At 36.0% G+C, this 24,057-nt stretch overlaps 1 protein-coding gene across 1 annotated transcript in view; it reads left to right on the top strand.

Moving 5' to 3' along the window:
• Nucleotides 1–24,057, top strand: part of TRRAP (transformation/transcription domain associated protein) — a gene marked incomplete at its 3' end in the record, with an annotated part of 99,133 nt that overhangs the window by 15,549 nt on the left and 59,527 nt on the right. The window contains 19 exon segments of the mRNA XM_082006807.1: nt 1,717–2,044; nt 2,167–2,264; nt 2,917–3,111; nt 3,528–3,719; nt 5,348–5,513; nt 6,760–7,016; nt 7,888–8,088; nt 10,517–10,668; nt 11,872–12,071; nt 12,835–13,052; nt 13,183–13,380; nt 14,063–14,323; nt 15,278–15,439; nt 16,717–16,813; nt 17,252–17,373; nt 18,792–18,962; nt 19,690–19,763; nt 19,765–19,780; nt 23,034–23,054. Of these exon segments, the coding sequence (XP_081862933.1) occupies nt 1,717–2,044; nt 2,167–2,264; nt 2,917–3,111; nt 3,528–3,719; nt 5,348–5,513; nt 6,760–7,016; nt 7,888–8,088; nt 10,517–10,668; nt 11,872–12,071; nt 12,835–13,052; nt 13,183–13,380; nt 14,063–14,323; nt 15,278–15,439; nt 16,717–16,813; nt 17,252–17,373; nt 18,792–18,962; nt 19,690–19,763; nt 19,765–19,780; nt 23,034–23,054 (3,129 nt within the window).

Raw genomic sequence — 24,057 nt, 5'->3', positions numbered from 1 at the left:
TGCTTTGCCAACTCAGCTTATTCATTCAGTGACTTGTTTCAAAGCAGGAAGCTGTATGTCTATGATGCTGGGAGTAGCTTAACTGTTAACTATTTTTTTAAATTTTCTTTTAAATTTTAGTTGTAATCTTTTTTGCCCCACTTAAGGGTATGTAAGAATGGTATTTTTTTTTAATGCCTTCTGGCTATACGTGTGGGGGTTTTTCTTTTGTTTTTTTAAAACATGAAAGGTTTATCTCGCAGGTCCTTGGCATAGTGAAATATCTGTAGTTTCAAGACCTACTGATAGTTTTTAAGGATTGACTTTATATGGAGGATTTTTTTGGAGCTTTTTTTTGTTTGTTTGTTATTTTTAAAATCGGGGATGCACCCAGAAAGCTGTCATCTGTGGTGTAGTACAAGTGGAACTCTGTGCTTGCTGTAGCCAAGTGTTTAATAGAAAAAGGTTGCCCAGTGTTTCTCCTGCCACAACATAAAGATGCACTCAGTTGTAGAGTAAAACACTAGGGCAAATACTGGTTTAATGAATCTCATTTTGGGATGTGAGAGCATGCCTTGAAATCTAAACCAAACTGGTGTTAGCACTTTAAGACAACTGAGGAAGCTGTATGGCTGCTTGTTTTGGAAAGGGAGATCTAAGAATTCTGAATGTAGTGGATCCCTTCCATCTTTGACCCTTCTCTGTCATTGACAGACTGTCGTGGTTTTGAAATGCACCGGAGAAGAGTTTTAGTTATTTTAGTCATCTCCAGGTTATTTGGTATTACCCCTGACTTTTATTTTTCTTTAAGGTAGCAGTAGCTTAGGGAATGGCTTTCATCCTAAATACAAAATACAAGTGATCGTGCAAGTGAAACATCTTGACGTTATGTATTGTAACGGGTCTTTTCCAGGTTTCTCCAGCGGAAGTAGCTTTCTAGTGGGGTTTGTCTTTCAAATAAACTACTTTTTTTTCCCTACTTTTTAAAAAAGCTGTAATGTAACACAATCTGGTCATTTGTTTAGCAAATTAAAATTTGTAATAATATGTGAATTCAGAGAAGGTACACCTAGGGAAGAAGGGAGTGTACAGAACTGCGGTGGTAGTGGGGAAGTGTCTGAGCAAGCCAAGCAGATCGACGCCTTGAAATCTGGAAAGTACGGAAAACTTTAACTGAAACCTGGTGCAACATGTCCCTTGTTTTGTATCAGCCAAGAGGCGGAAGTGCTGGGGACCGCTGTTATGCAGGATTGATGATTGCTTTCTAAACCTGATATGCTGCATAAAATACAACTTAAACCTATAATGTATATATATTTTAACGCATCTGACATATATTACATATACATCTGAAAAATTCAAGCTTTTTATGCTTAATGTTAAATATTTATAGACTGAAATATTAAGTCTTATTTTTAAAAATGAATTCAAATACCTTTTATTTTAAAATTAAGTAGAATTTAAGTGAAATCAATTTTTAGTTGATGGTTTTACTAGTTTTAAGCAAATATTTTTACTTTTGGAACTTCTTTTATTTTTACTTTTGGAACTTCTTAAAAATGTGTGCTGTCATTTGAACAACTTCAGAAATACTTAGTTGTAAATTTTATTGATCTCAGTATGCTGACTTGAAGTATTAGTATTATTAAATTTAGAATTCCTTTTGAAGAAGAAACTTATTTTCTTTTTTCTTCCCCCTCCCTGCTCTTTCATTTGCTTTTCCTCTTTGTGCCCTAGGTTTTTGTTCTGAAATTTCACACTATAGCACGATACCAGCTTTCTGTAATTTTTAAAAAATGCAAGCCACAGTCTGAACTTGGGGCTGCTGAAGCCGTGTTACCTGGAGTACCGACAGCAGCAAATGCGGCACCTGTTCCGGTTCCATCTCCTGCCCCAGCCACTCCAGTGGCCCCTGCACCAGTACCTGTATTTGAAAAACAAGGGGAGAAAGAAAAAGAAGATAAACAGACATTTCAGGTCACAGATTGCCGAAGCTTAGTAAAAACTTTGGTCTGTGGTGTCAAGACAATCACGTGGGGCATAACATCATGCAAAGCTCCTGGTGGTAAAACTGAATAATATTTAATTACGTTTCTCTTTTGTAATGCTACAATTAAAGCTCTCTAGTGTGAAAGCAAGTAGTATTTTCAATAGATAACTACTGTCTTATTCTTTACCTTGTTTCAGAAGCACAATTCATTCCAAATAAGCAGTTGCAGCCTAAGGAGACTCAAATCTATATAAAATTGGTAAAATATGCAATGCAAGCTTTAGATATCTATCAGGTATGTAACCTGGCCGCATAGCACTTTTATTCATACAGTTACTATGTGTTAGATCTTCTAATAAGGATTTATTTGTCAGCTAAAAGACAAATTTAATGTGTACTATATTTTCATTAAGTCTTTAATTTCAGGACCACAGCTACTGGGAAATTTTATGAATTTCAAAGTACTTTTTACTTGCAAGGCACAAATTATTTTTTTAACATTTGTTACTGTGTGTGTTTATGCAGGCAGGTCAGACTGAAGATACTTGTCTTTCATGTAATGGATTAAATCTTTCCTTCAAAGAGACAGTTTAGCTATCAATTGAAGCATTCGTACGGCTATGTTTATCTTCTGTAGTTACACAAAGTACTAATGAAATGTAAATGTACATGATTTGGAATTAAATAACCTTACAAATGTACTATGATATCTCCTGCTGTTGTCTTTTCCCGCTCCTGACTTCATGGTTTTAAAATCTGTACTGAAAACACTCTATTTTAATATTTTTATTGTTACTGTTGGCTCTCGTGCCCAACTTGTAATTTTGTGGGATTTGCATGTGAAACATGTAAAATCTCAGTTTTTTTTCAAAAGGTACTTTAAGAATAGTGGGGAAAAAGTTACTCAAATTCTGTAACCAACATACGCGTTTTCTAAATTGCCATAGGTCCAAATAGCAGGAAACGGACAGACGTACGTTCGAGTAGCAAACTGTCAGACAGTCAGAATGAAAGAGGAAAAGGAAGTCCTGGAGCATTTTGCTGGTGTGTTCACAATGATGAACCCTTTAACTTTCAAAGAAATCTTTCAAACTACTGTTCCGTATATGGTGGAGCGAATCTCAAAAAACTATGCTCTTCAGGTATTATGTTTTTGTTTACTTTTTTCAATTGATAATAAACAGCCTGTAGAAAATAGCTTATGCCTTGAAGTACATAAGCCTGAAGTGGAATTATAAATAATAATGTTGAAATGAGCATGCAAGATTTGAGGCAGTCTATAAAAATACTCTGTGAAGATGGATTTTCAAAAGTTTTCCAGACTAAGTGATGCAATGCAAACATGAGCACTTCAATTTAGAAGGTACGAATAGACTTTATTCTTGAAAAGTATTGAACGTTGTGGAGTTCTTGTTTTGTTCAGGTGGTTGTGTTAATGTTCTGACCTCCTGTTTTACAGAAAGGAATTTGCCTTATTTTTTTTTGTTTTAAATGGGTAGTGCATTTGCCCCTCTCTTCATTACAGCAACAATAACTCCTCTGTGGTTTCCTTTTATAGATTGTTGCCAATTCCTTCTTGGCAAACCCTACTACCTCTGCCCTCTTTGCAACTATTTTGGTTGAGTATCTTCTGGATAGGCTGCCAGAAATGGGCTCTAATGTGGAACTCTCCAATCTGTATCTCAAGCTGTTCAAGTTAGTCTTTGGCTCAGTTTCCCTATTTGCAGCTGAAAATGAACAAATGCTGAAGGTAAGGGTCATTTGTGTTAAAAATGAAAAAAATCTGTTTTGACTCAATACATTCTTCAGATTACATCTGAAGAAACTCAAGAAACTTAAGAGTTTTACGCTCTCTTAAGATTTGATAGTCTTTGTGATGTTCTAATTCTGAGTATGACTGATACATGCTTGTGATTTGATTAGGATTGCCATAAACCCGTGTAACTTCCCGGTCAGGATATGCGTATCTTCTTGCATATTTTTCCCCCCTTTGTTTCCATCTTAGCTTACGACTTTTGCTTAGAGTAGAATCACTTTTTTGTGTTGGTGAACCTTGTTCATTCATGTCCTAATTAATAGCATGTACTTTTTGAGTTAGATATTTCTGTGCTCTTGGAAAGTCTGGATTAAGGAATGCTGTTTTTTCTATTGACAACATATTGTCTATGTATTCCAAGGGTCTGTTTATGTTGATGAGATCATCTCATTATTCAGTGAGTTTAGAAATAGTGAGCTTGAAGCAAGTGTGTCCTTTTCTCATAAAGTAACAGCTGCCTATATCCAGAAAAAACATTAAGGTATTAATTAATTGAATGCTGCTCCCTCTCTCATAATTTCTCTCCATTTCTCTTCCTTCTACCTTAGAATAAACACAATTTCTGAGGCAGGTAACTGTGTGATAATGGTTTCTATGCTTAACGATTTGTTACAGCAGGATTAGTTCGGTTTTCTGGGTAGAACAGAGTAGGGACTACTAATTTTCCAGATTCTGTGGAAGACAAAAGTAATATGAAGCAATATTTGTAATTAATGTGAAACTATATTAATGTATAATCTTGCCTAAATTCTTCTCATTTGTCATCAGAATCAAGGTCATTTGGATTTTGTAAGTTGGAGATCCAATTTAAAGAGTGTGATACCTTCAGAGTTTCATGCTTCTGTTACGTTTTTGTTTGATGATATGGGCCTTGGGTAGATAATTTAATTGAATGATGAAGGTTATTTGCAGAATTTGCATAGCAATGTGGAAAGCTTTTAGATGTTAATAAAATCCAGAATTATGTCACTGTTTGTCCCTGATCTGTGAGAATCCATGTATTTTTCAACTATTTTTAACGATTCCTGCAAACTGTTCATGTCCTCTGCGCTAGAAAGGCCACCAGTTCTTTAATCATTTTTTTTACTTGAAAAAGTTTGCTTTCAAAGTGGAATTTTAGCAATTTTAGCATCAAGAATTAGTGATGAAGTTAGATCAGGAGTGAATCAATATTGTGAAATGTCTTCTCTTTCTGACACTTCTGACTTCTGCTACACATCCCTAGGTTCTGTGGAGCAAATATTTTTCATTGTGTCAGATTTGCAGAAGGTTTTTTGTTTTAATACAGTTACTGCTTGGAGTAGCAAGCAGACTTGATCATTTGGCTAATGTGAAAGCAGGGTTTAATTAATTAAAGAATACTCTAGGTGCTTGATCTTATTCAAATATATATTTACTTTTTAACAATTCTTCAACAGTGGTAGAAAATTAGCATGGTATCAGAGTACTTGGAGTAGCTGAAGGTTTTTGATCTGAAAAATTTGCCTCATGCTAAACTCTTGTACAGTACAATGATGATAAAATTGATATTTTATTAATCTTCAAGCTTTATTTTTTTATAGCCACATTTGCACAAGATTGTGAACAGCTCTATGGAACTTGCACAGACTGCCAAAGAGCCCTATAACTATTTCCTGCTGCTCAGAGCACTGTTCAGATCTATTGGAGGAGGCAGTCATGATCTGTTATATCAAGAATTCTTGCCGCTGTTACCAAACTTACTGCAAGGTAGAGCAATACCTTCTTTCCCCACCCTAGTTTCTGATCTTTTTTGTAAATAGTAGTAATAAAGTTATGTTATGTAATTAAAAAAAAAAAAACAAAACTAAAGCCCTAACCCTGATAAGTAGCTTCTGATTTTCAGTTTAGCAGTTGATTAAATATCTTGAATGTGGCTTATTTTCATTTACTGTCAGCTGCTTCAGGCTCCATAGATTTGGCTGCTTCACAATTTCTGCTGCTTGTTTTTCTGCTTTCCATTGTGGAGCTGTTGGGGTTTTTTTGTTTGTTTTGTTCATTCATTTTTTTGCTATGGATAACTTTGTTAGCATAAAGCATTGAGGGATTAGAGTAGTAGGAGAAGCAATGTTGCCAGGCCATCACTGGTTTTGTGGGAAGAACATAACAGAGAAGCTCTGGTTGTTCCGCAGTTGAGGGCATTTGTGTGTGTCTGCAAGTGCGTGATAAATATAAATGCAAGTAGTGCCAGTTTGCAGAAAGAAATGGAAATAACAATCAGTTTGACTAACTGAGCATTTGTGCTTGCAAGGAAACTGTTCCAGAGATACTGAGGATGAGCAAGGAAAAGTAGAGAACTACTTAAACCGAAGGACAAGCTAATAGGAACAATTTAAGGAATGTGAAATCTTTCGGTTCCCATCTACAGCTGTAGGGGCAAATTTTATTTTAGTTAGTAAATATATATGTTATCTCGAAAACATTATCTCTAAAATACATGTCAGTATGGAAGTGCTAGCTAGGTTTATGGGATATATGAAATCTTGATGGGGGGATAAATAAGTTGGAGAATGTGTTTAGTCTGTATGGGACAGTGAATGCACTTGAACTCATTTAATGTTTCTTTTCAGGAGGCCAGATATTTTAAAAACAAATTGTTCTGTGTGGATTTTTTTTATTGATACAAGGCTGAGGTTTGAGCCAAATTATCTTTTTCTGGTTTCGTCCATTGTATTCAAATGCTACTTCATTGAGTCTAATATTAAATTTTAGAATGTGCATTGGTATTTTTTTTTTAATAGGTGTGTACCTACAAAAATATTCAATGCATAAAAACCTTAGATGTAAGTTATAATGATGAATGGTATTATATTTTGTAAATACGTTATTTACAGATATGAGCTTTACAGAGTTTAAAAATGTCAGGTTATTCCGAATTTAGGAATTAGTGATTTTTTAACGATAAACCGTGGACTGTCTTTTTCTTTTGAGTGTATAACTTGTCAATGATTTTCAGGACTTAATATGTTGCAAAGTGGCCTTCATAAACAACACATGAAAGACTTGTTTGTAGAGCTTTGCCTCACTGTGCCCGTTCGACTGAGCTCATTACTGCCTTATCTGCCAATGTTGATGGATCCCTTGGTGTCAGCTCTCAATGGATCTCAGACTCTGGTTAGCCAAGGCTTAAGAACTCTTGAATTGTGCGTGGATAACTTGCAGCCAGACTTCCTGTATGATCACATTCAACCAGTTCGAGCCGAGCTAATGCAGGTAAACTTGTTGTTTCTTGTTAGACCACAAGAGGTCATTAATTCGCTAAATATTATTAGAAATTTTTATGAACCTTTTGGTTTTAAAAACTTGAAAAAATCTGTCAGAACCATACCGGTCTGATTTGTATGTGAAAGGCCAGTTGGTGGTGTGCTATTAAACTGAAAACTCTGAAAAATTTAGAAGTGAATTAATCATTTCTTCTATAGACCCTGTTAAGGGGTTAAAGTTAAGACCTGGGACTCAATAGCAGGAATATTACTATGTTTAAGATGAGATGGTACAGAAGATTATGAAAATTTGTTAATTTTTAAAAAACAAAACAAAAAAAGCTAATTACCTTCAGCGTATCACGATTGACAGCCATATAAAATCTTATATCGTCTTCACCATGTATGTGCGAAATTTGGAACAGTGCTTTAAATGTGGTTATTTCCCCTAATACAGTGCTTGCATACACGTTATCCTTTCATATTTACTTTATTTGCTTTTTGTATTTCAAAACTAGCTCTTTGAGATTAATTCATTGCAGCCTTAACAGTTCTGTTTGTTTTTGTTTTGTTTAATTCATAATGTTGCTTATCTAATAAGTGACAAACTTGAAATTATATTTCAGTGTGGCAAAGATTTTGTAGCTGATCACATTAATCTAATCTAAAACTGCACTTAGGACCACCTTCTTATAAAGCTCTTGAACTTCTGTGGTCAGAGACTGCTTTTATTCAGTCCAGGTAAATATTTTCTGGAAGTTATGCAGGATCAATTACCCAGGTTCAAGAATAAGTGTGTTCCTTGACATTTTTTCACGTTACAACTTGAAAAATTTTGAAGTGAGACTAGTCTGACCATCTCACATTTAAAATACTTACAGGCTTTGTGGCGTACATTGCGCAATCCTGCAGACAGTATTTCTCATGTGGCTTATCGTGTACTTGGTAAATTTGGTGGAAGTAACAGGAAGATGTTAAAGGAATCACAGAAACTACAATATGTAGTCACAGAAATCCAAGGACCCAGTATTACAATTGAATTTTCAGACTGTAAAGCATCCATTCAGCTCCCAATGGAAAAGGTAACGGCTTAAGTTATTTTCTGGGCTAAGAAACTGTTTTACTCTGTTTTCCTTTATTATGGATTTTTTGGAAGTTTGTTTGCTTGTAGAACCTTGATAAAGTATGGGGCATGTCTGCCAGCACCAGACATGAGTTAATGAATATCTAATGTTACAGAATTTACATAATTAAAAGTAGTTTTTAGGATCTCATGCATATCTGATATTTTTTTAATATCCTTCCAGTTAGACAAAGAGATTTCTAATTAATTTATGTTGTAATGAAGAAAGAGAATCTAAGCCTACTTATGTATTTGGGGTTTGTTTTTTTTTTCATGTAATTTTTAAGGTGCCAAACTTGGCAGGTAAAGTACAAAGAGTTGTTTCAGAAATCACTGCAAAGAGCTTTTTATTCTTTTTTACTATGTAGTGATCAGGTGAGAGTCTCTATGTAAGGCAGGTAGACCTACACTAACTTCTTGCTTCATATTGACATACAAAATTAGCAAAAGCTTGTCAACCTGTTATTTCTTTTATTTTCCCTTTAAAATCTTTTACGTGTCACCCCCAAAATAAAAGATTTAAACATGCTGCTCTGCTTTTACAAAGCGATAGGTTAGGGAGCTAAACTGGCACAAGTAAATGCTTTCTGTGCATTTTTGTACCCTTCTTAACTTCTGGTGTACTGCTTAGATCAGGAGCGGGAATCTACTCTAAAACGTCCCTATTTTCTTTTTGTAGTATACCAAAAACTTACTGTAGAAATTCCTCAGTGATGATTATTCTAATGACTCCGATGATTTGATTTTCTTTGTTGTCTCTAGGTTGGATATTAGAGCTGCAAAACCTCTTTGTACTTCTAGTGGCTTTCATCCAGTAATCTCAACATATCACAAATGCTTAGTTCTCACTGATTACAGCAGTCTAATCTATGTCTATGTCTTGGGATCTAAGAGTGAAGCTGGATTCTGAGTTAATTTGGCCTGTAGATTTTTAATACTTACTTTTTCAATTACACTTTCCTAAGTAGGTATGATCTGAATGTAGTAAACAATTTTCTTCACAGGCAGCTGGCTCTCTTTGGCTCCATATAGCCAACAGACTTAAAAATAGCTTGGAAAAATGATTCTTAAAATGCAGATAGCTTTACCGATTTCTCCTCTGTATTGAAATTGATGAGTTGAATACGTATACTGTAATTGCTGACATTTTCCTATTCCGCTAGGTTTAATTCACACCAAGTTTTCCAAAGTATTCATGCAACTACTGTGTTGGTTAATGGTATGGAACGATCTTCAGCTTCTTTGGTGTTGACCAAGAAACAATGTTGTCTGCTTAATACTTTGTACCTATAAAAAGGAAATATCAAATTAAAAGGAAGAAGTGGAATAAATTGAAAATTAGAAGTCTGTGTTTTCCTCTTGGTGCTTTGGTAGTCTTCTGTGGTCTGTGTAAAACTCATTGTTCTTTTCATTGAGATGCTGATGAGGTTATTCAGACAGTGATGGGATGACAGCTAGTTAAGTCAGTAAGTAGAAAAATGGTTTTCCTTTCAAAGAAGGAAAATGCCCACTTCTTTGTAGCAGAGCCTTTTTCCGCATAATCTTTTTAAGCATGGATGGTTAGATTTTATTTACAACTGATCAGGTATTAAAATTCCTTATTTTGTGCACCTCAAAACAGTCTTTATGTGGGTTTTTTTTTTTTTTACTTAATGACTGTCTCATTTGCTTTTACTTTCTCCCTTTCTTTTTTTTGGCGGGAAGGTAGACATATCTAGCTGTGTTTTATATATATACACATATATATGCAAAATAGAAATTTTCCAAAAAGATGTACCCCCCTTTTCATTGCTTTCCTATCTTAAGAGATCATTTGAATTATTCTCAAAGTGTAAAATAGTACTCTTTTTCCTTTGCAAGAAGATTTATTTCCATTAAGTAAATGGTGTTTAGAAGTTGCTTACAAGGACTTTGCATCATGTGTGATTTAGCTCTTTAATTGCATGGAAAATGTGGCAAAGTAATTAGTAAGATATAACTTTTTTCGGTACCATTTATATATGTGTATAAATGCATTATATACCTACAGTATATAGGGATTAGGAACAGCAATTATTGCTGGAGGGAAGGTGAGGAAAATTTTCTTGAGGGGGGAGAGGGAGAATGGGGGTGTACCTCATTCATGACTTTCAAATGCTTTCTAACCGTGGAAATAAAGGTACCTGCCGTGAAACTTTGCATTTACAAAAGCACAGCAAATACCATAATAGTTCCAAGTCCACTCTTGCAGGCATTCTCCGCATTTTTTAACTTGGGCAGTCCAAATTGTACATACTTTTAATGTTACTTTTAATAGTATTAAAGATACTGTTCCCTTGATTGATGACCTTGCTGTAAATATTAAGAACAAGAAGTGCTTGGTTACTGTTGTCTTTTTTTTGTTACAGGCAATTGAGACTGCTCTGGATTGTTTGAAGAGTGCTAACACAGAACCGTATTATCGGAGACAAGCGTGGGAAGTAATCAAGTGTTTTTTAGTAGCTATGATGAGTCTGGATGATAATAAACATGCATTATACCAACTTCTTGCACATCCCAAGTATGACAATTCTTTAAACATAAATGTGTATGTAAAATTTATAGTGTCTTTAGAATAACCTAAATTAAAGACAGTGGTTTGTCTAGGGATTTTTACCCACTGGTTTATTCAGGTTGGATGAGCTCTGAGCTACCTGATCTAGTTGAAGATGTTCCTGCTCATTGCAGGGGGTTTGACTAGATGACCTTTAAAGGTCCCTTCCAACCCAGACCATTCTATGATTCTATGCTTCCTTTTAAATCGGCGCAGGACTTTCCAGCAAGAGGAGTTTTGTCAGCATATTATTTAATGCCAATGACATGTGTTAATGCTGCATACTTTAATTTTCTTCCCCTAATCACAATCCAATGTAGAATCTGTTACATATGATCAGCCATTTTTAAAAATAAATAAGTTTAGTTTAATATATTTAAATAGTTGGAATATTCTGGTGCTTAATTGCATCTTAAAGATTAACTTAAATTGCGATGTTTTGTACGTATATCTAAGTTTTTACTGAAGTGAAAGAGAAACAAAACTCAGTTTTATTTAGTGACCAAACTATGGCATAGTCAGCCACATAGCCTATGTTTGTCTTAGTGTGGGGCTTTTTATTGAATTTTTTTACATCTTTCAGAATTTTAGTCATTGCTACTTAATGAGTTTATTGCTTTTAGACAGCTTTGATGTCTTTGCCCACACAGTGTGTGCTGACTTTGAGTCTTGCAGTGTAATAAATGTAGCTAAAGTGTACACTAGCTTTATAATTTGGACTTGTTAGACTTGACATAAATACAGCTTTGCAATGAATAGGTTTTGTTGGGCAGTGATTTGATAAATAATGTTAGTCTTTCAAGATTAAAATCCAATGTCATTTTAAAAAAGGGGAAAAATGTCAAAAATATTGAAAATGACATTCTGTAATTGAGTTGCAGTGTGATGCCTGTATACCTATTATTTGTAATATACGTGGCGTCTTCTGAACCACTGGCTTTAAATGTTCCTGATGAAATTGGGCTATCCATCATGTTTCAGACCAGTGGTTGACAAAATTAATATAGACTGAGTGAACTGGTCTAGCTCTATCAAAATGAGGGGACAGTGGGAGGCGGAGGAGGAGTTCGATATCGAGAGCAAATTTTAAATCAAGTACTTGATGATGCTCATGATTGAGCTGCCAGTACTGCAGTTTAGGATTATAGTGAAGTTAATTTTGTCTTTCAGCTTTACTGAGAAGTCCATACCCAGTGTGATTATTTCGCATCGATACAAAGCTCAGGATACTCCAGCTCGTAAAACGTTTGAACAGGCATTGACAGGGGCGTTCATGTCAGCAGTCATCAAAGATCTGCGCCCTAGTGCTCTACCTTTTGTAGCCAGCCTCATTCGCCATTACACAATGGTGGCAGTGGCTCAGCAATGTGGTAAGTAAAGTGGAATAGAGATTATTTGGACTGATGTGAGAAAGCTTGGAGAAATTTATACTTTTTCTAATAGTAATTTGTTTTAAGAAAGTCGTGATATTGCAGTTGCTTCTGGGTAGATATGTTGGGTTTTCTTGGATGGCTGAATTACGTTCTAATTCTATTGAGCAGTGAAGAATTAAGCAACAGTCACCCAATAATACTTATGAAATGCTACAGCCAATGAAATAATTACAGCTTGGAACACTTTATATTTCCAGACCATTTGTGTAACTTGCTATACACAGTTATTTTTGCAGATGGTCTTTAGTTGGTTTGTTTCCACTTGTGGTTTTGAAGGACCATCAGAGGAACTAAGAAAATATTAAAGCACTGCAGTGTCTTGTATCTGTGAAGTAAACTTTTTGTTTGGTGTTGGACTGTATGACAAGTAATTTGGGAAAAGACATATTATAAGCATATCACTCTTCATTGTCACATTAATGTAACTTGTATTTTTATGATTCTTCATTTTAATTAAATCTTTTTGCAGTGTGTAGTCTAGTGCATAGAAGAAAATATTCAAGTAGATGCAATCTTTTTTCTTCTAAGAGTGAAGAATGCCTTACAGTCCAATTATATGCAAATAGACACAGTGCTTACTGATTTTGCCATTAGCTAGTCAGAAGAGTAGTGAAATCTGTATGAAAGACTATTCATATTGGAATATCCATTGTTTTATCTTTTTTCTTCTCTCTCTTTTCTTCCCCAATACAAATCACAGGTCCATTTTTGCTGCAGTGCTATCAGGTTGGAAGCCAGCCTAGCACAGCCATGTTTCATAGTGAAGAAAATGGGTCAAAAGGCATGGATCCCTTGGTGCTTATTGATGCCATCGCAATCTGCATGGCATATGAGGAAAAAGAACTCTGCAAAATAGGAGAAGTGGCTCTAGCAGTGATATTTGATGTTGCAAGCATTATCTTGGGTTCAAAGGAAAGGGTAATATATAAAATTTTTAAAAGCAAAAGTATTTAAATTATCTAGTTTCAGCCAATCCAGTTTTCCTTCTAAAATTTTGGAGGCTACCAGGGAGCAGAAAAAGCAAACTGATACATTTCTTTGTTTCCAGGCTTGTCAGCTTCCTTTGTTTTCGTACATTGTGGAACGTTTATGTGCTTGCTGCTATGAACAAGCTTGGTATGCTAAACTAGGAGGTGTAGTGTCAATTAAATTTCTTATGGAACGACTGCCGCTAATTTGGGTCCTCCAGAACCAGCAGACTTTCCTGAAGGCACTTCTCTTTGTTATGATGGATCTAACTGGAGAGGTATTTAATGAATGAATTATATCAAATAGTATGGGGGAGACAAACTTTTGTTCTTAAATTCACAGATTGAACTGTTGCTGCGAATCTTGATTTTACTTAACTTCAAAATGTATTGTATCTGCGATAGTTACAAGTGAATTTTAGTCATTTTAACTCAAACCAATTCTTGAAGTTAGCAGTGAGGTCTGTTTTCTCCATGTAACTTTGCCATAGTTGTTGGAATTACACTTGCTTCTTTCACAGTAGAAATGTGTAGGTCACATTCAGATCAGTGAAAGAAAAACGGGTTCACTTTCACTTGTGTGAAACACACTGGTTTTTTTTTTTCTTTCTGTGTTTTAGGTGGAAAGGTGTTCATCTTATCAAAAAGCTGTATGTAGCTACAGAAACCTAGAGAATTGGCTGTTTGACCTTGTGTCAGTTGTGAAACATACGGTGATAACATTGCTGCGGGTTTTCCAGCACCTGAGTTTGTTGCATTGCACACTGTTGCATTGCAGCTTAGAGTTCTAGAACGATTGGTGGGAAGACTAGTTGAATATGTGTTCTGTTTAAGCTGTATGTTTTTAGCCATTTGCAGAGGATTCATCAAAATCAAATGTTAAGTTTGTTCATGGTTAGTGTGTAGATTTGTGGTATTTGTTCCGTACTTATTGAATAAAACTAATCTATGATACCTTAGGTTTCCAATGGAGCAGTTGCTATGGCAAAGACCACGTTAGAACAGCTTTTGATTAGATGTGCAACTCCTTTAAAAGATGAAGAAAAAACAGAAGAAATCCTAGCAGCACAGGAAAAATCTTTCCATCATGTAACACATGACCTCGTTCGAGAAGTAACCTCTCCAAACTCTACTGTGAGAAAACAGGCGATGCATTCGTTGCAAGTACTTGCACAGGTCACTGGAAAAAGTGTCACGGTAATTATGGAGCCACATAAAGAGGTAAACAGAAATATTGAAAGTCCAAGTAAGTTTAAAGTTTTTTACCAGTTTGCATTTGCAAAATGCTTTCTGAGTGCATTTTCCCACATTAGTGAATTAAGTTCTTAGTGCTTTGATAGCACATGTTTGTCATTTGCTATGTTTCATTGTTCTAAAATACACTGTGGCTGAAGTACTACAGAGATTAATACAAACTGTGCGTGACTGCTTAGCCAGTATTCATAGTGTCTCCAGATTGATTTACTTCCTGAAATTATAGGTTGCTCGTCCTGCCACTACTCAGATATAGGCTAGGCCAGTACTGCATTTTGAACCCCAGTTTTGTGAGGCATGTTGCTCTGTCTTTCCTTATCCAGAAAGAGTCTATAAAGATCAAAGCTGGCTGAAATAACTTTTTGCTAGATACTCCTTAAAGCTAATAGCATTCATTTGCTTGAAAGACAAGTAAACACACTTATGAAATTATAGATGTCATTACTTTAATTTGGGAACATACAGAGAAGACCTCTAATTGATATCTTATTTTGCTAAAGGTGTTTGTGGAGAGGAGTGAGAAATTGGTGTAATGAAATGAACTTACATGAATGTTTTAATTTTTCTGATGTTTTAGGAGCTTAAAATATTCTTGTTTCTTGACTTGAACATTCGAAATGCTTAAGTCTATGAATTCTTTAAAAATGTTTGTAACATGTCAAGTTATTAAATATAATAGATCTGTTCACAGAGAATATGTAATAATTATAGATACTGAGTTGTTTCACTAACCGACTGTGAATTAAATTAATTCAGAGAAAGACTTTCCTTCTTGCTTAGTGATTTCTAAAGATGTACATCTGGAGACACAACAGCAAATGCATAGAAATATGCGGCCATGACTAAAGGTGCCTTAGTGGCTAGGTCTGTGGGGTCATTTGGATAGGCTGCTAATTTAGTAATCTAAATTACATTCTGTAGGTTCTCCAAGACATGGTTCCTCCTAAAAAGCATTTACTTAGGCATCAACCTGCAAATGCCCAGATTGGCCTGATGGAGGGAAATACATTTTGCACAACGCTGCAACCTCGGTTGTTTACAATGGATCTAAATGTCGTGGAACACAAGGTTTTCTACACAGAGGTACTTTCTTTTTTATGTTGTCACATTTGAATGTAGATACTTAAGTACTGTCATGGTGTTAGAACTGTCATGGTTAAAAATAACATGTTCTCTGTGCATTTTAAACTTCACTGACATGTAAGAATTTTACCTTTTGAAATGTTCACTGAGGAAGTGGTCTGCCTTTACTTACAACATAATAGCTCTGGGCTAAGCTAAATGCTGTAATGTGTGTGAAATATATTAAATGAACTTTGGTGTTATACTCCTAGTCTATACGCCTAGTCCTAGCCCTAACTTTCATATTTAGGTCTTGTTTTATGTACAGTATATGTATTAAAGAAATTGTTGTAGCACCAAAGCATAGATAGTGTTTGTTAAGGTTTCGGAGTCCCTAACCGTTTGAGTAAAATCAGAGATTAAACTAGTGTGTAGATTTAACTTAGAGAAACTGTCTAGTCCCTTGATTTCCTAGCTGTGTTGTCCAAACATAAGTTCAGAAGGTCTTTGATACCAACAGTAATTGCAATTAGCAAGGCAGGTATGGGCTACAGTTGTCAATGCAGAGGATCCTCTGGTTTTTCCTGAAGACAAAAACAAAGTGCTGTGGGTCAAAAAAATTGCTGTAAAGGTGAGAGAGATATATTGTTATTGTGAAGATCTGAATCTTAATATATTTTGACTTCTTGGTTATGGGTGCAACCTGGATATTGTTAGTTTGGATAATTTTATTTCTAATAAAAACATAGACATATATTGGAAATACTTGCCTGCAAAGAGGAGAGCTCTGTAGGAGAGAATTGTTTTTCTGGGTAGTGATCCATGACCATTAGAATTACTGAAGACTTTTTCAGCACATTGTTTTCCCTATTAATCTCTTTCTGTTCTCTTACCCCTTTCCTCAACAGTTTCAGTATGATTACTATCATTCAGGAGGCAAGCTTTTCTGTAGACCTGTTCTTTTACAGTCTGCATTGTTTGAGCTGCCTGTTTGCAAATAGACCACCACCAGCTAGGTGTTGGCCAACAAAACTCAAAAAGGCAGATTTTTGCCTGCCTTGTCTTTTGTGGCAGTGCTAATGGGCTCTCTTGCCCCTGGCTAACCACTGGTTTTCATGGGAATTTATACCCTAACGTTGAGTACAATTTTTGCCTGTTGGTGAAATTTGGGAATTGATTAGTGTGTTGGCATGAACTTGTCTCTTTGAGGAAATAAGGCTCAAAATGTAACTGATAATACTGCTCCAAACATGATTCACAATGCTATGCTAAAATGATTTTTTTTATTTTTTCCCTAGTTACTGAATTTGTGTGAGGCTGAAGATGCTGCCTTAATGAAATTACCCTGTTACAAAAGTCTTCCATCGCTTGTACCTCTTCGGATTGCAGCCTTAAGTAAGTAAAAGTTCCTAAGCAAAATTTGATGTAGATGTGTCCTTGTGAGCAATGGCCAGTTGTCTTCCCAAGATCAACAGAAAACCTGAGAGCTTGAAGACTGATGACTGCTCTCTAGAGGTCACAGTTTAATGGATAATAATGGGAAAGTATCGCTGCTTTCTTAATGACTAGGATTTAGTTTCTGAAACAAAGCCAAAATACTTTTAGACTAATTATCTTATATAGCATTAGGAAAACTTTAGAACACTGTTAATAGAATTTCCATTCTTTTACTATTTTATGATGCTTGTTTCTTTTGGCAAAGCATGCTGTGTTTTAGCTGTCTGTAATTTAAGATGAAATAAAAGAAACTTGAAGAGAATAAATGTAGACATAGTTGCCCCCCCCTTTGAGATTGAGTTAACAAAGAAAACAAATATACTTTGATATTTGCAGATGCTCTAGCTGCCTGCAATTACTTGCCTCAGTCGAGAGAGAAAATCATTGCTGCACTTTTCAAGGCACTGAATTCAACAAATAATGAACTGCAGGAGGCAGGAGAAGCATGCATGAGAAAGGTTAGTGTATTAAAACAATGATGCTTTTGAGACTGTTGTTCTCTCTGCTTTACATCCTTGTTACAAAGCTTCTTGGGCAAGATCTCTATAGGGAATAATGGCTGCTCTCTTAAGTTTTTGTTAGTGACACCAATATAATTAAGTTTCTGTCAGATGCGGTTTTTGGAGGTTTGAACGTAGCCATAAAAATCTTCTGTTTGAAATTAAGCATTATAAGCTCTTGGACAAGGACCATGGTACGTTTTTCTGTCTGTCCACTCTTTCTGTTTGTCTGGTCTTTGGAAATACATCTTCTTTTCCAAATAAACAGTGTAAGTCCTTCCCAGCAGTTTTGCAAATGTGCATGCCTGGCTTTATTGTAGCTTTTCCTGTGTCTCTTCTTTGTTCCTAAAAGGAGTGGTAGAGACCTCATAGTTGGTTTTGGAAAAGTAAACCATACAGTACAGTTACACTCTACATCACAGTACGGCAGTTACCTTAAGGAAGAGGACTGTGACTGTACTGTTTAAGGTCAGGATTAGTATCCTTACATATTGCTACACTACACTGTCTGTTCTTTGGATGCCAGGGTATAGTGTAAAAAAGCTGGAAGGACAGGGAAAAGGATATTTTCTCATCATGATTTGTTACCCAGTAGATACGCCCAATTCTGATTCAGCAAGATTTTAATACCATTCTTCTAAATGTAGAAAATGATAATAAAAATACATATAGTCTCTTTGTAATGATGTGTGGATTGTCTGGCATGGAACAGGAAATGTAAACCACCAGTATTACCAGTTATATTTGTTTAGGCCATTGACTGATTAGAGGTCAGACATTGTTTTTTCATGTCACTCCAGTCATGAAAGGAAATGTACGTATTATTTATGGCTTGCTGACAATACAGTTGGGTTGAGAGGTAAGAGGAAGCCAGTAAGGGTTGTTCTGACTTACCATTTGCTTGAAGATTTTTCTGATCCTTTTTTTCCTGTGATAAATCCGTACCCACAGGATGTTTGGTTATGACAGGAAACATTCACTCTGGCTGCTTGCAGCCAGGTTCTCTTGACCTTTTATGTTGCTCGGGATGCATGCAGATTGTAACACAGAAATTTTTTCTTCCTTCGGCCAGACTCACAGGCAGCTCTTAATAAAGCGGTGTCTAAGTAGTTTGTCCATAGCTTTAGATTTAATTTATAGCTATGGCAGTTCTTCAGTCTGTCTGTAATTAAGATCTCCTACTTGATCATTTTATGGAATATCCTATTGTGTGTCAAAAATACTGAAGTGCTTCCCAAATCCATCTTGTCATAAGCTATTGCATTCTGAAAGTACAAAATAAAAGAAGAAAAATCAAGTCAGCAGAATTTATTTTAACAAAGATGCTTGCACAAAAGTCACGCCCCTCTTCATCTGTATCTAATCTTCTCCTGCAGTTTTTGGAAGGAGCTACCATAGAAGTTGATCAAATTCATACGCACATGAGGCCGTTGCTTATGATGTTGGGAGACTATCGAAGTCTGACACTGAATGTTGTGAATCGTCTGACATCTGTCACTAGACTTTTTCCAAACTCCTTTAATGATAAATTCTGTGATCAGATGATGGTAAGCCTGTTCAGCTTTTCTTTTAGCCGATATTTGTATTGTTGAAAAGTCAAAGAACAGTTTGGTAGTGACTCAATATATGTATTGGAAGTAAAAGATTTTTGTTTCACAATAGGGGTAAAAAAAAATCTTTACACATTTTGAGTTAATTACTAAAGAGCTAGTAAACCAGGAAATTAGGAGACGTTGTCTTCTAGTGAAAGACATAGCTAGTTATGCTATGGTCTGCTTGGACACATTTATCTTTAAGCGAGGTGCCAGGAGCATAATATACTAAGGAAACCCTTGAAAATGGTTTTACTTCCTAAGAGACTAAGTCTGTTCTGGTGGTTTATTGATTTATAAAATGGTGGAAGGTATTGCCCTTCTTATTTGCAGTTTTTAAACTGTGTGTGTGAATTCTTTCTCCTTTACCACGAATATGTAAATATTTAAATACATACATATCGGGCAAATCATTAAACAAGTGTAAGCCTATCATTGTGTATCAGACTTCAGATTTTTGTGCATTTTAATGTATGTACACTTATAATCCCTGCTTTCTTGAATATGGAGAGGACTCAGCTATAGTAAACTCTTCAATCTGAGGGAATGAAAATATCTAATAATATTCCTTCAAACATTTATTTCTGCCTCTACTAATACTACTTTTGTAGCATATGCTGTCACTTGGTAAAAATAGAAGAGTATAATTAGAAGAATAATACTGATTATCCTCTCTTTATAGCAACACCTTCGTAAATGGATGGAAGTTGTAGTTATTACACACAAAGGTGGACAACGGAGTGATGGAAATGTAAGTTACTGAATGCTTTTATGTGGGAAGTCAAGAAATAAACAGTATTAATGCTTTCGAATTACAGAACTCATTCAGTTGTAAATGTTGCCATAACTGATTACACACTGATGTTTTGTTATAAGCTAATGAATTTATATGTATATTGAATATTTGTTACAAATCTTAGTAAAAGGAGCTTCTTACCTGCTGACAATGGTTACTTTAAAGCCTATTCTATACCGGTTGGTGTGGGAAGAGCTCACTGATATTTTCTTTTTTTTTTTTTTTTTTCCCCTTCCCTCAGTATTTTCTGCTTAGAAATCTGTTCTTAATTGGAATGGCTGATGAGTGCAGCAGCATAATCCTTCTTTTTTCACTAATATGTTTGATGTTCATAACATACTTTTTTGAAAATTACACAGAATAATAATATAATCCTTGTTACATTTAATTTATGAAAAACACATTTAATATTTACCAGCTGAGATAATGTTAAAATCTCGTTCCCACCCAGACTAATGGCCTCAATGTTGAACTATGGGAGGCTGATCAGTTTTCTTATGAATGGAAAATTGCACAGCGTAATGCCAACACTGTGTGCTCTTAGCAATACAGCACTGTAGGGAATACCTGCTTCAGTGTTGATTTGTGTAGATTACCAGAAGTCTCATAATTCTATTAAGATTGTATTAATAATTTATATTGTGTTGAGATTTATTATTGCAACTAGGAAGAAATTGGGGGGTAATTTTATCAATTTCTTTGTTTTTCAAATTAGAATGAAATTAGATTGGTTTTTTATTTCCCTCAAAACATGGAAATGGCTTAATGGCTTCTCATTACTCTGTCCTGTCATTGCAAAGAGAGCTTTTAAATCTGAATTTAGTCACAGAATCAGTGAAGTTGGAAAAGACCTTGAAGATCATCAAGTCCAACCATCAACCCAACACCACCATGCCCCCTAAACCCTGTCCCGAAGCGCCACATCCACACGTTTTTTGAACACTTCCAGAGATGGCGACTCCACCACCTCCCTGGGCAGCCTGTTCCAATGCTTGACCACTCTCTCAGTGAAGAAATTTTTCCTAATATCCAATCTAAACCTCCCCTGGTGCAACTTGAGGCCATTTCCTCTTGTCTTATTGCTGGTTACTTGGGAGAAGAGACCAACACTCACCTCACCACAACCTCGTTTCAGGTAGTTCTAGAGAGCGATAAGGTCTCCCCCCAGCCTCCTCTTCTCCAGACTGAACAAGCCCAGTTCCCTCAGCTGCTCCTCATAAGACTTGTGCTCCAGACCCCTCACCAGCTTCGTTGCCCTTCTCTGGACACGCTCCAGCACCTCAACATCCTTCTTGTAGTGAGGGGACACAGGATTCGAGGTGCAGCCTCACCAGTGCTGAGTACAGGGGCACGATCACTTCCCTAGTCCTGCTGGCCACACTATTTCTTACACAGTCATTGCTTTGTATTTGACTTAGATGTTTTCTAATGCGGTAGAATTTGTTTCTTATGTTTAAATTTAAAAACTGCGCATTTTTCAGTTAAACACAATTCACATCAGAGTAGTTCTAAGGCCGTCATGTTCTTCTTTTGGGATTCGCTTTTCCGCAAACGTGATGATTACAGATATCTTGCAGATCTTTTTCTTTTTTAGTTGTCTGTAAATCACAATTAATTGTGAATTCTTCTGCTTTTAATGTCTTCCGTTGGTGTTTTCTATGTAATTGTGTGTTTAGTATCCTAAACCTGTAATTTTTTTAGTGTTGGTTTAAAACCTATGTATGCAGAGGGGAGGTGCACACCAGACATTTGAGAAGGAATCTACTGTCACAGCTTGAGGGAGAAGTCTATGGAGACATTTTCAAATAGAGTTGTGTGACTGCAAAGCTGATTGAAGTATTATTTTTTTTTTCTTCACAGTTGTTGCTGTAAAGTTTCCTTAAAAATAAACCCCCTAGAAAACTGAAGGAGGGCACAGACCGTGTGACCTTTATACAGTCACTGTAGCGGTCTATGTTCCTACGTCCGTATGTACAGTGCGCTGCTGCCGTAACTGCATCTTCTAAATGTGGAAGAACTAGGGTGGTGAAACTGGTGGTCAGAGTTACTGTAGCTGGCCTTTCACTTACTCTGATTTCTTTTTGACCATAGTGAGATTCCAGAATCTGAGATACAAAGTCTGAGATGCTGGGGAGTGTTATTGGAGTAGGTTGCATCATTCAGACTTGAGTGAGTCAGTGGTTAGATCTAGGAGATGGTGAACACACAGTGCTGAAGAATGGAGTTGGTCAGGAAAGCCCTATGTTTGCTAGCTGAAATGGTACAAAGCACTGTTACAACAACTTTTTCAACCTAGAGAGTTTTCATGTTTTTCCAGCAGCACAGTATGAAGGTGCCATTTGATGGTGGTGCTGGCGTTGTCATGCAGTTCTCCAGCAAAATGCAGGTAGTGGCCAGTCAGCAAGGCTTTGTCACTTAACAGTCCAAAAGCCTGTGGAATGAGTTTTCATACGTAAATAGAAATTCTAGACAAACTAAAAATTTCAGACATCTCAATTAAAAATGCTGCATAATAATTAACAACTATCGATGCCAGAATAACTAAGCTCTTCATTCACTTAAATAATTTTATGACAGTCCTACTGTGTTCCTGAACTGTGATTACGCTCTTTAGATAAATGAACAAATTAAAACATACTGTATTAAGTAGCGATTAAGATCTAATTCATTGGCCCAATGAGTGAAATCTTTCATTTAAATCCCTTCTTCCTCTCTTCCCTGGCTCCCCAAGGAAAGGCGTGTTTTTTAGGTCATGTTTGGTAGTTGAAGAAACAAGTTGTGAATAGATTGTTGCCTGTGACTGTCCTTCTCATGAACAATGGCACCATGGTGGAAATTCGGCGTTACAGCCTATTAGAAGGACTTTATAGCTCGGTAGTTCAAGTATTGAAAGTGGTTTCATAATTGATGCTGGACAAATTTGTCTTTGAAGATGCTAAAATACTGTTTCACCTGATTTGATAATCTTTTTATTCAATACAGATGTTTGAGAAGCTATGTCTAAACAATGTACAAGTAGAAAAAAAGATGCTTTTCATCTGTATTCTTAGAGCAATTCAGAGCATGGGAAATACTCATTCTCTTCATTCTTTCCATTTGAGATGAGAAAATAACCCTACTGAAGTCAGTTTCTGACTGCAACCTGAAGAATAGCATATACTGATTTGTTCATTTATTTGATATTTTTGTGGGCTTTTTCTTTTCATGCTGTGACTTCTGTTTTGGTTCAGCCTGCCGCGGAAGGGGTAGAGGTGAGAAACTCAGTGGAGGCACCAGGCAGTTCTTTGTTGTTGTGGATTTTTGTTTGGTTTTTTTCTTTTCTTTTTTTCGTTCATTTAAACTGTGATTTGTTAATTTTATCGTTGTGTTTTGGGCAGAGTGCATTGTGCCTTTGAGTGCAGTGCTGTGAATTGTCTTCTGTTTGTCTGTGGCAGAGTTGTTTTGATAACGTTGCTGTTGAGGATGTTAAGCATGTTCGTACTAGGAAGAGCAGGATTTCTAGTTTCTGTGAAGGCATTAGTGCTTTCAGAAGATTTTATACATCCTGCACATCAATCCATGAGAGTAGTCTGGTGGGGTTCTGTCTAGGCAGATCATGTTAAAGGAGTGGGGCCTATATATTTTGTGTTCAAATTCCGTTGAGGAAATGCAATACACTTGATAATACTCCTTTGTATACTGCATACTAGAAAATGGTTTTAGAGGGATGATGAGGGTGGATGTTTTTGGTTTGTTTTTTTGCTTTCCCTTTTCTTACTGAAGAAAATCCACACTGGTTAACTGATGTATAGTCCCTATTTAAATTACAAAGTGAAAGAAAAACATGAAATGACTTTGGACTTCAGAAGAATTTAGTATCTAGCAGGAGAACAGAGCTGACTTCTTTGAAGTAACCAGCTGTTTGCAAGATATACTGAACAGTGCTGTGAGAAAGCTGTCTTTTTTTCCCTGTCTAGTCTGGGGTGGGGTATATAGGAGAAATTGTTCAGAAAGGAAGGTCTGGCTTTTTGATGTATCGGCCACTTGGTTGGTGTAGTGCAGCGAGCACTCCGTAGCTCCCCCATCACCATTATTACACAGTGTTTAGCTCTTACCTGCAGAACACCACTATGCTGACAAAGAAAATAAAATTAAACCATGATATTACAAGGCAGGAGGGGCAGACTTTCACAAGAGCAATTTTCTCCATACATCGTGGTAAGTTGATGCTGTATATATGTTAAGCCTTTACATTTGGTTGCTAGCTATGCTAAT

Source organism: Phaethon aethereus, assembly GCF_964289735.1.
Source record: "Phaethon aethereus genome assembly, chromosome: 15".
Lineage (NCBI taxonomy): Eukaryota > Metazoa > Chordata > Aves > Phaethontiformes > Phaethontidae > Phaethon > Phaethon aethereus.
This window is presented reverse-complemented; position numbering and strand designations above follow the sequence as displayed.